Here is a 12,716-nt window from a genome sequence, read left to right as displayed (position 1 = left end):
CGGTACCGAAAAAAAGAAGATTTATTCATAACACACATGAAAAGACCCAGGAAAACCGAGTTAACGATAAAAACAATAACAAAATAACGCTGAAAACCAATAAAAACCCTGAAAACCATACATTTCAGACCTCAACTCTCGCGGCCCGGTACTAAACAACTCACGGACCGGTACCGGTCCGAGGCCCGGGGGTTGGGGACCGCTGCCCTAGACAATCAACCATTGGGTCACCCCATCAGACAGAGTTTTAACAGGATAAATGAAACCAGGAAAGTGTGCTATTCAGCATAGCGATTTCAAGACCATAGCTTTCAAAACTTAGTTTTGAATCTTATGATTTATGATGGTAATTCCACCTCACAGGGAACTTATATAACACTTCAGAACTTTAACTCAAGAAGAATTTCTGAGTGCAAGATTTTCAATTTCACAGGTCTGATTCGGGTGTTTTTTGCCATTACTGGCAAAAACTAAAAAAGTTAAATACAACAACCTTGCAATAATTGCTCCCTTGATTAAGGATGTCATATTCAGTATTTGACAAATAAGTGTTAATTTAGCAGTTTGATCATTTTGAATGCTGCAGTTCGTGGGCTCAGTTCAGTTGCATTATAATAACTGGAATGTCTAATATTGTCTCCATTCAAAATTAAAATAACAGAAACACATCTTTGCACAAAGACACCTTCACAATCACCATACATATACACTCACAGCACATATAGAACATTATACACTTCACCAGCACACACACAACATGTGCAGCATGCTGTGAAAGTGTGCACAGATGCACGGATGAGTGGGAACAAACATAAACACTGAGAGATGCAATCAGTGAAGCCCAGGACACACAGAGATAAATCTCCACAGTTTGGGACAAACACACACTGGCACACAAACACGCAGAGTTAGTCCGAGTTAAGGCAATCATCAGTAATCTGTGTACCAGGGCTACACACCATCTGTAGTAAAATCCTAGTTACAAAAGATACTTTCATAACTGATCTGTAACCAGTTGTGAAAAAAGCATCCATCCATGCAATGCTTTTCCACATTGTTCCGGGCCTTTGTGTGACGTCTAACACATGCGAATCAAGAAGAGAGGAGAATGAGGGATCTTTGTGTATGTGTGCATCTAGACTCTGCTGAACTGGCTGCCACCAGCCTCCACAGCATTCCACAAACCTCAGCCACCGCACAGATCTTAACCATTCAATAAGCAAATAGCCCCACACGGGCCCTGGTTGGGGAGAGGGAAGGGGCTTAAGTGAGGTTATCAGCAGCTAAGTGGCCACTATGTTTCCTCCTGTGTCACTGGAGGTTGCTGGTTGACCATTAACACACGTCCAGATAAAACAAAACAATACAAAATAATTCAGTGGAAAAGTGGAGGACAAGGAATAAAACTGATATGTTGACCTCCCATATGAATGCATTGCCTACTGTCTATGTACAGCATTTAGACAATAAAATGTTTATGTGTTAGCAGACAAAGGCTTGTTTCTTATTAAATCTTTATAGCAGCACCTTTGTTCTCTGAATTACAGAAGTGACCGCTGTCTGAGCTGTTCACACACGTAAACAAAGTTAGCAGAAGTGTAAGACAACTGATTTGTTGAGTAGGAGATTTTTTATAAACAACTGATTTCATTAAAGCTGCAAGTGTAATTCTCCACAACTTTATTCATCTTTATTGTAGGAATCTAATTCTTCTTGATAGAAATAAATACTAAGCTAGGTGAAAACTGGTGGAAAATTCAGTGAGTAATGATGATTTTCCTTGTGGGCTGACCAGAAATGTCATCACCGTAACAATATAACCACTGCACTGAAGTCACAGACAGAATAGGCTCCAGTCACACAGGCCTAGAGACCAGTTTATGAGCTCAGCATTCACAGTAGAGAAAAATGTGTATTCACTGGTTGGCAAGTGGCTACTGGAAGTTGCTGGCTATCAATCAATGAAAGTTGGGGTAACCATTCACTTTCAAAGTAAAAGCTGTACATTTTGGAATGTGTTGGTTGCAGTGGTAAGGCACAACGTTTACTCTGAAGGTAAGCATTCTCTGTTTCTGGTTTGCATTGCACTTTTTAAACTTCCACCGCGGCTTGGCAGGTAGTTGGCCAGACAAGTCGGCATGTTCCATGCAAACTATGGCCATCTACCTATCTAATGTGTCGAAAAAGTGAAGCCAACACGCAAATGCTTTAAAGCTGCATTCTTCTGAGTAACCATCGGGGGGATTTCTGTGTTTGCCGTGAGTACAATGGTACTGTCTATGCTTGAAGTACTAGATTTAACTGAGAGGTAACTGAGCTAAACCAAATGCAAGATGGGTACAATGTTTTTTTTTATGTTTTTAAAAAGGCAGTTTCTGCAGTTTCTTTATTATCTGAAAGCCCCATAATACACGATGTAAGGTGAAACTGCCTATGAGGACACCCTTAGATTGACACAAAACACAGTCGTTGAAATCTTTGCATATAGTAGTAATTTCACTGGGTGTTGGCTAAGGCTCTGGACCAAAAATAAACTCTACATAAAATACAAACGAGCAATCTGTCATTACAAAGTAATAGGTGGATCACCACGAGGGTGCAATAAGTCCACGTCATCTGTCACTGATCTGTATGACAGCTCAGTAACATGTCCTGACATGTTCTCTACTGCAGCCGTCAGACAAACTGCATCTAATTACAGCAGAAACCCTGAGCATCATCCTCTCCACCTGTTTTCATTCCTGCATCTCAGAAATGTTGGTACTTTTCCAGCTTCTGATTTATCCTCAAAAATCAATTTCTTCTTCATCCCTTTCATCCACCTTTAGTATATTCCCTCCACACATGCATCCACATTATCTCCACTTCTACTTTATCTCTAAAAATATCTCAGTCTCCTAATAATGAACCCTTTACCAGGGTTTGCAATATACATGAGAAAATAGAAACAAGGCTAAAGTAAACAGTGTCAGTCTTTGATTGTAATCTAAGCCTGTAAGGGCTGGGGGTTAAGGCTGTTCGCCAGTAAGTAATTAGAAAGGTTCAAGGTTTTGGAAAGCCCCTCTGTAGCTCCTTCATTGTATTGAGTGTACTGTGCTGTGTGTAATCAAAATGGAACAAAAAAAAGAGTGACGCGGGATGTTCATCTTCCCAGCCAGCCAAAGCACCCGTCCACTCTGACTGCTAAGTGGCAGAAATGCTGGCATCAGATCAGCAAGCCAATGTTGTTGGTGAACAATGGCATGACGACGCTCTTGCCATACCATGGGTTGTTGAGTAAACTAGGGAATCCTTATTTAACCCTATTTTGCTAACTACTCCTAACACAGACCCCAAATTGTAGGCCTACCATCTTTTCATTAGATATTCTGACAGCTATAACCCACTATAACATTCATCCATCCATTTTCCTAACTGGTTATGCATCTTAGCTGGGACACATCCCAGCCGTCTCAAGGTGAAAAGCAGAGTACACTCTAGACAGGTTGTTGGTCCATCGCTAAAGTAAAGAGACAGAGAACTACACACACCACTCCATCTTCTGCCAATTTAGACTCATCAATCAATCAACCTAACATTCATGCCTTTGAAATAAAGACAATTTCAGAGCAGGATATTCAAACCTTGCATCTTCTTGCTAGCCACTGCACCACTGTGCAACCTTGACTATAATATATTCATCAGTATATCTAAAAAAAAAAAGTCTATCTTTTCAGTCTCCTACTGGTTATAATACAATGACATTATTCAAGTTGTACTCACCAGGCAGTCTGTTCATGTTGACTCCCTGAGCAGACAAGCCAATGCCCATGTATCTGCACACAACAAGAGACAAAAATATTAGATTTACATGTCATTACTGAGCGTCCAGTACATTTAAACACTCATATCAGCTTCTTCTCAAATCTTTAATCCAGCTAGCTTTGCAAATTCTGAGCTGATGCTCATATACTCATGAGGGTTGGCAGAAGTGTCTTCAGATTCTTCTGACTAGTCATTGTGATTTACTGAGTCCATGAGCTGAAACATGAAAGTGGCAAACAAGGATAAGCAGTTGGTCTGCATCATTTTCATGTAGACCGGCTTAAAATGACAGCAGAAAATCTTTTTACTCATTTGAACAAGTCAGCATTATTGCCACTTGAATGCATTTGGCATATTACAAAGTAGTAATAACATAAAGATCAGTAATAAATGCCTGCTTTGGGCCACGTGGTTGGTCTTATTCAAATGTTCCATGCTTTTCAAATAAGTTACATTTACAAAGAAAGAGGAGTAAAAGACACATCAGTCAAGTCTACAAAAACTCAGGGCTGCAGGGCATGTGTGAACACAGCTTTGCAGCGCATAGACATGCTAGCATCTCTGTGATGCTGGACTTTGTCATAGCAAGCTTTTGTGCTCAACAATAATAGCAGGTAAACTTAAAAGGCACCTGATGCTGGCACAATATAAAAAATTAAGAGATCACCAAAGTTATTCAGCTCTCACTTATGTCTGCATTGATTTGACTGTTATCTAGCGTTGGAATATATAATGAAAAAGACTAAAGGAATACATCAGCGGGTTTCATCTTCAAAAGATGAGAACAAAAATATCTGCACAGAACTTTGACACTCCATCCAACAGATGCAGAAATATTTCATCACCAAAGCTATGAACAAAAAGACTGATGCACTCACACACACACACACACACACACACACACACACACACACACATACACACACACACACACACACACACACAGCCGCTAGGGCTAACATGCAAATCTATTAATATGACTTATCACATCAATGAAATAATAATGAAAAAGAAATACGTAGACATAAATTTTAATCAAATTTTAATTAAATTTCCCCAGTTTTAGATTAAAAACACAACGACCTACAACAAATAAAACATCTGAAGAGAGAAAACCAAATAAAAACAAGATTATTTTTAGTCAGTGCTCTACAATCATTTTTCAGTCAAATTAAACCAGTTGAGTGTCCATGTTAATCAATCCTCTCTCTGCTTTCTAGATTAATGTGGCCAATCTGCACAAAGTCAGCAGCACTTTTTTTTAAACCAAAAAAGCTTTTTCCAAAGAGAGTTTAATAATTCCACTAGTATATGGCTAAGAAAGGTTTTGTAATAACCAGTGATGATGAAACCAGTAACCAGTGACTAAGCCATTGAAGCAACTCAAATCTAGTCTTTTACAGTGGCTCTATTTATACTTATTTTACCAATGCTGTTTCCTTTACCTCTGACAGATATTCTTCACTTCTTTCATTTAATTATTAGTGTTCAATTTTATGTTTATGCAAAATTGGTTAGCCTTAAGTTTCTGCAGTGGTATAGCTTGCCACTCTAGGCATGGTACCAATGGTTCACTGCAATATTTATGCTATAAAATATGCACAATATTTTTTATTTTAATTAAATGACCCACAACAACTTTTAATGATATTTATGATAATAAACATTTTTTGAGTATACATAGACTACCAGTCAAATATATGAAGCATGTAGCAAAGAAAAAGAAAAAAAATGATAATAAACGTGTTATATTTTAGATTTCTGGCAGTAGCCACCCTTTGCTTTGTTGACAGCACTGCAAACCCTTGGCCTTTTCTCAATGAGCTTCATGATGCAGTTATGCCTGAAATGGCTTCACTTCACAGGTGTGCCTTGACAAGGTTTCTTTGTGGAATTTCATAATAATGGGCTTGGGACCATCAGTTGTGTTGTGCAGAAGTCAGGGGTGTCAGCTATGTACCAACCTATTTGACAACTGTTACAATTCATTTTATGGCAACAACCAATCAGCTAAGTAAAGAACAGGCGCCAGTTTAGCTCACAGGGATGAGCGGTGCTGCATGGCGGAAAGCATCTGGCCCGGGTTCGAGTCCGACCCGCGGCCCTTTACCACAGGTCTTTCTCTCTCTCTCTCTCTTTTCTCTCTCTCCCTCTGCTTACGGGATTATTTTTTAAAACAAAAACGGAAAATCTCCGTTTTCAAAAATACCCGTGTACGTGTGGACGTAGCCTTAGTTTCCGTGTAAGCAGCTTGAAGCAACCCAAAGCAACAGATCCACAGCTTAGTTCTGCTACACATGACGCCACCTCATTCAAACTGAAGGATTAAAGAGCATTGAAGTCCATGTGATTTCTGCTTAAACCAGTTTAGATTGATTTAAAAAGTTGTAAACAAAAGCTTTGATCCAGTTGATGAGTCAAATCATCGACTTATAGGCTGCAGCCCAACAAAACTGTAGAGATACACCAATCAACCGCCCAGGGATTGGAATTGGCTCATATCAGTGATCAGGAGGTGACCCTCTGATTTCTCAAGGCAAATAGTCATGCATACTTACAGCCACATGCTAACATATTGTTAGCATGAAGGCTCTTTACTGTCAATGAAGTAGAAGTAAAGTAGAGTCCGTAGGGTACCAGTGTGGAAAACAACAACAACAAAAACCAGCTAAAGCTATACACATCTGAGCAGTCAAAGGGTCAAAGTAGTAAAATTATTAAAGTGAGTGAAAAAGGTAAAAGAGTCAGTATCCTGTTATCTGGTAAAATAAGCAGCAACTCATTTTCAGTTAATTATCTGATCCCCTTTCCAGTGTTAGAGCACTTTATATTTCAAAGTTGCCTCAGTGAGAGAAGATAATGTAACTTATTACACTTACTGCATGGAAAGTTCAATAATTTCTTTTATTCTGGAAATCGCATTGAAGAAAAGTTTGTATATGCTGTCAGTTCTTACAAAGAAAACTAGAATCATAAAAATGAGTATTTTCAGATTACACTAATACGAATCTGGACTTGGACAAGAAAATTACAATCAAGATATCTCTACGAAATTCTAATGAATTCAAATTCTTGAATTTAGGGCTTTTTCTCAGTACTGCCTGAGACCCGAGATGTGAGCTTATTTTTAAGTTTCAAAACGACTTATTAGCTTATGGGTGTAACTTGAAATGTATACACAGAGTACATGTTATTCCCGTGGCATTCCATGACACATCATGCAGCTTCTAGCTGCCTAAAAAGGAAAGCCATACAAATATATTTTGCATCACTTCTTTTGTATGCCTAGCTGTTTAACTGGAAATAGGGAGTGTTTACTGTGCAAGTTGAATTTTTTAAATGGAGAGGTGTTTCAGCTCCAATCAAGTCACAAAAGAGAATCTGAAAGCCAGACATTTAACCACATGGCAAAATAATTGCAGAGACTAACCTAACACTTACTCATCAGCAACCTCAGCAATCACTGAATTAGCTGAAAGGCAATGACTCTCTTTTGTGCTGTATGGCCTCATTTGACAATAAAGATCTTTGCATATTCATTTACATATGAAGTTCATCTTTGACTGTTTTATAATGTAGAAGTAAATTTGCCATTCAGGTCCTTCCAAAGAGTCCTGGAATAACAGAACTAAACTGGAGGAACTTTCTTGCTGTTAAATTCCATGTGGCAACTTTTTCAGCAACAGTACACAACGTTACCTATTCTAGCTGCCAAACTGAAGCAAACAATTCCAGACCCAGTTTGTCTAGGAGGATACGCTTGGTGAAATAGACTTCTCTTAGTACTTTTAAAAAAATGTATAAATTTGAAACTGTGTGTCTGTTCCTGTCTAGCTATCTTTGTGAGGACTGAAATCTGCATTCTACTATACTTGTGAGACCCAACAGTCACTTGTGAGGACACACTCACCGGTCCTCACAAGTTTGAAGGCCTTTTTGAGGCTCAAAATGTGGTTTTAGTGTCAGGGTTACAATTAGGTTATGGTTAGGTTTAGGGTAAGGGTTAGGCATTCATTTTTAATGGTTAGGGTTAGGGTAAGGTGCTAGGGAAACCATTATGTCAATGAAGGTCCTCACTAAGATAGCTGAACGGGCTCTGTGTGTGTGTGTGTGTGTGTGTGTGTGTGTGTGTGTGTGTGTGTGTGTGTGTGTGTGTGTGTGTGTGTGTTCTGATTAAATAATAAATTCCCACAGGGCCATGATGAAGAGGCAGTCTGGGCTCAAAACGTTCCATATTTCCTAATTCTGGAAATGACACCCAATTATTGTAATTCTAGGGCAACTAAGAAGAATATCTTGACTATAAGCAACACAGATCTACAATTTTCAGGTGTAGTCCCTCACATTAGATGACAGTGATGATTACTAAAACTGTACTTTTAAGGCTGGCTACTATTTTCACTGGTACAGCAGATGAACAAAAACACCCCAAAATTTTCCACTGCTGTAACTCTCTCTGTCGTGACACCAAAGGATTTGGACAGTAATACGATAAGTGATATAAAGACTGCTGTTTTGATACAGACTCAAGGTGGAAAAAACTTTGCACAACCAAGTTAACAGGTGTAAATGCAAAAACACTGACAAAAAGGAACAAAGACATTGTTACTGACAAATTTTGCACCAGTGCTACAAATGATTGTCATAAAAAATACTATGTTTATAACCATCAAATTAAATGTTTAAATGTTAATTAAAAATCAAATTCATGTAATTTATTTCAAGTTATTAAAGTTGGCTATTTTTTCTTTAATATGAAACAATAAGAGGCAGAGTTTTACACATACACACATATATAAAACCCTACTCCTCTGATAATATCCTCAGAAAACAGCCAGTGCAGTGACTCATGGACCTAAGCTTCAAAGTCAGAATATAATAAAAACTAACAGAAAATACACAAAGTTACTGCAATTTTATTTTTGCGTGGGCACACTGAACATGTTATGAATGACCCAGTAGGGGGGGGCTAAGTCAGGTTACCATGGTAACAAAGGGCACCAACACTAAGGTTTTAAAAGTTGCATCTGCTTACCCATCTCGACCTTTGCTGACAATCTTGACTTCAAAGTAGTAGATCCCACAGGCAGCAGGGATTGGGTGTGTGGCTCGCACTGATGCTGCATCTTTGTGGTTCTTTCCATGACCTGATAAAAGAGAAATACAAGGTGTACATGAAGAACATGGTAGCCTAATACAAAAGGACTTTAAAAACAACGAAACACTGGGCTTGCATTTGACTCCTGATTTTCTACCAAAGTCTCATGATATGGCATCTGCTTGCAGTAGCACTGACCTGGATTCTTAGTATTTTCATAGTTTAATTAGTCATAAATTTGCTATCTGCTCAAAAAAAAAATACACATATAAAAAGTAGAACCTGACTTTTAGAGACAAATACACTGACAAATAAACTTAACTTAGACTAGATGTTAAACTTAACATATAGTCTACTAACTTGTGGTGCAAATGACATTTTCAAATGTAGATAAATAACTAGGTAGAAGTGTACAAAAGGCCACCCCCAAACACCAGGTATCCATGGACATTGCCCATGGACTAAATTGCCTTTAAAAAGACACTGGTTTACATCTACATTTGGTTGAAACACGGCCTGTTAAAAGTTGACCAAATTATGTTTATTTTTGTGACCAAATCTGTAGATTGTCCGAGGCACTGTGGAAGTAGAGCGCCCTTTATAATTTTTAAACCTTTTAAAGGATTTAGATGTAAAAGGATGTCTTTTTGTAAATGTCTTTTGAACAGCCTCAGAAGCTGACTGTTCACCTTCAACTTTTTAACCTAATCTCAGCATTCTTCAGACATCAAAGCTTTCTTCAATGTCTTTTCAACGTCTTTTTATTAAGGGTTTTTTTTTTCTGTGTGAGGAGGACTGGATAATGCATAGGCACATCTATATAAATATGACAAAAAAAATGAATGTGTATGCTCATATCTGCCTTAGTGTATACACACAGTTTTGGTTGGTAATATAAACAGAGCTTTCTGCATCTGGCCCCAGGTCTTTTGCAATAATGTGCTCTGAACAGACAAAAGATAGAGTGGTGTGGCCAGAGTAACGGCAGACATGTTTGATGAAGACCAAAGGCAGCTTTTCAGAAGAAGCTCATCTAATCTGAATATGGCAACAGAAACAGCTGTAGGTTTGATAACTAACCTAACTGGCATCAGTTTTCTTATTTATTCCCCCTACATTTCCACAAGGCTGTGTTGGGCTTGCAACACAAGGCTGAGTGATCAGTGAGGCTCAGATTGTGCTCAGATACGTGTGGATTTCTCAAATAACATTCATCTTTTTGTTAAGGTGACTTTTCTATGAATAGGTTATACAGGGCATTGATTTAACACAGTCTGGTAAAGATGTAGACAATGAGGTCACAGGGCTCATGTATTTTGTCTGGACCAATTAGATTTGAGCACAACACATATTACTGTCTGTCATTCTATATTCAGATGGCTGCTTATGCAATCCCTCGGGTCATGAGAGAGAGAGAGACTAATATGTTCAGTACTGTTGTATAACTGCAATCTAGCCTCTACAGTAAGCATGTGCATCTCTTTCTGTTACATGTAATTGCACCATTGACTGAGCTCACCTGTCACCACACATAACAAGTCACTGAGAGCTCTGTGTGTGCATGAAATGTAGACATGCTGTAACCTTAAACGAAGCAGCTGGCTGTCAGCAGACACCTTGAGGCTGTTGCTGTTTGTTGTGTGTGAGGGGGACATAAGTGTGGTCACTAAAATAAAGTTATACATACTATAGAGTAGAACAGGAAGTTAGAAATATACTGGCTTGATGTGTTTTCATTTTTTCAAAAAATACTCTGTAAAATACTCTTAGTATAGCATCACTTGTATAGGTTTACAGTAACAACACCTCTTTAACTGTGATCCTAACTCTTTTAATGATATTTGTTTTATATATTTTAATAAGGATGCAACTATGACACTATTAAAAGATCACAGTGCCATAATTGATAATAAACTAAAGCATGTTAGAGTCTGAATTACATTAACACTATATAAAATATCCACATATGCTAGCCCATTAGTGGTTTTTAGGAAACAAAAAGTGACAGGACGTTCACTAACACTCAATTTTGCATCTTTTTTGACCCACAAATCCACTATGTATGTTCTATCATGTTTACACATGTGACTGGCGTGCCTGTGCGTGTCTGTGTGTGTTTGTGTGTGTGTCAGCCAGTAGTCTAATTTTAGACCTCAGTAGGCCAGCAGGTCTCTTTGGGACTACATAAATGGGTATGTGAGATGGTTACTACCGTTAACCAAAATGTCTGGTTTATAATTCTGCATTCATGCTGATTCATGCTGATTAGGCCGTTGTGGTTTTTTATTTGTATTAGATAAGAAACTTAGAGTGTAACAGTGTTGTAAAGTTTGAATGAAAGGCCATGTGATTTAATATTAAAGCCCTGGCAGTATTAGACATTTCTGCTCTTGTGCGACTTTAAACCTCTCCACGAGAGTTCAAGGAGCAACTGTTAATGTCCTGTTCCTCTTCACCCACAGCACTGTGTGGCCTTAATTGCTTACTAGAATATCAGCAGTCTGCCTCCAGGGTGTATTTTTGACCACTAGCAGAGGCAAAGTGCAAAATCTATCTGTTCAATAATAGCAAGCACAACAAAGACCAAAGCAACACGTTGCTAAATGCCTCACAGTGTCAAAAGAAGCAGACAAGTCCATATCACTATGTCAACATCATAATAAAATTAGAGGATTTATTTATAGTGTGAGGAAGTACAAAAATTCTTATATGACTTCATGAGGGAATTAATGCCATTTATATTAGACCCTAGCTGACAACACCACCACCATATACTCAGTTATGATACTACTAAGCTACAGACCTTGGTAGGTATTGAAAAAAATGAATTCAGAGCTGCTTTGCTGTTCAGACTCTTTGATCTCTTATTTAACTTACTAAAAAATAACTACAATTTTTTGGACTGGTAGAGACTAATACATTGGTTATCAAATGTGTCTAAACTAAGAAAATACTTCAGTCAAAACAAAAGTGAATATAACAGTTTGGGCATGGGGCCATACAGCACGAGGCTAAATATTAATTGTTTGTGCGCACAGATACACCTGGCACTTATGCTAAAAGGTTTGTATCTTCTGTTTTGGTCTCCCTGAGGCAGATTATGCTACACAGCAGCACTTCATCACTGTGGCCTCTAAGAAATATGATGGCCTAGTTAATAATAGATGGAAAACTGGAAATGGTGTTTTTCCAAGTCAGTGATATTAAGGATTTTTAAGTTACTTTATTTCCCATCTGATGAGAATGCTGATAAAATCTCATACAGTTAAAGTTAAATAAAATCTCTAATTAAAGATGCTATAACCTGTTTGTCTTAAGTTATATATATATATATATATATATATATATATATATATATATATTACTACAAATATACTATGAGATAACAACATTGTTGCCATTCTACTGACAATACATGAATGCAGCACAAAGGTCAGGGCCACGTGACCTTTGAAAACATTAATCTCTGAACTTTAATTATGTGTCTTCTGCCTAGATAAGAGCTGAGGCAGAGGTATGTTTTCATTGCGATTTATCTACCTTTCTGTCAGCGGGATTATGCAGGTCAAAGTTAACAAAACTTGGTGGAGAAGCTGAGCATGACCAGAGAAGGAAACTAACTAAATTTTAGCCTGTATCTAGATCACGTCCTTCCTAGTGTGCTGCAGGAATGAGTCTTAAAAATTCATAAATGAGACAGGATTTATCATTTCTGGTTCCATTTTCTGGATCTGATTTTTGTTTAGATGCTGCAAATATGATAACGAGATGCTCTAAATATTTTCACATTTTTTCTTAAAACACAGAAGTAAAC

General features: G+C 37.9%; 1 protein-coding gene across 2 annotated transcripts in view; it reads right to left on the bottom strand.

Moving 5' to 3' along the window:
• ranbp10 (RAN binding protein 10) overlaps window positions 1-12,716 on the bottom strand; it is a 39,090-nt gene that overhangs the window by 19,968 nt on the left and 6,406 nt on the right. For both annotated transcript variants that reach the window (XM_006797415.3, XM_006797417.3), the window contains exons 2-3: window positions 8,840-8,951; window positions 3,763-3,815 (exon numbers count right to left, since the gene is read on the bottom strand). In XM_006797415.3, coding sequence (XP_006797478.1) covers window positions 3,763-3,815; window positions 8,840-8,951 — 165 coding nt within the window. The remainder of the gene's footprint in view (window positions 1-3,762; window positions 3,816-8,839; window positions 8,952-12,716) is intronic.

The sequence above is a fragment of the Neolamprologus brichardi genome, chromosome 7, assembly GCF_056152115.1.
Source record: "Neolamprologus brichardi isolate AB-2024 chromosome 7, ASM5615211v1, whole genome shotgun sequence".
Lineage (NCBI taxonomy): Eukaryota > Metazoa > Chordata > Actinopteri > Cichliformes > Cichlidae > Neolamprologus > Neolamprologus brichardi.
This window is presented reverse-complemented; position numbering and strand designations above follow the sequence as displayed.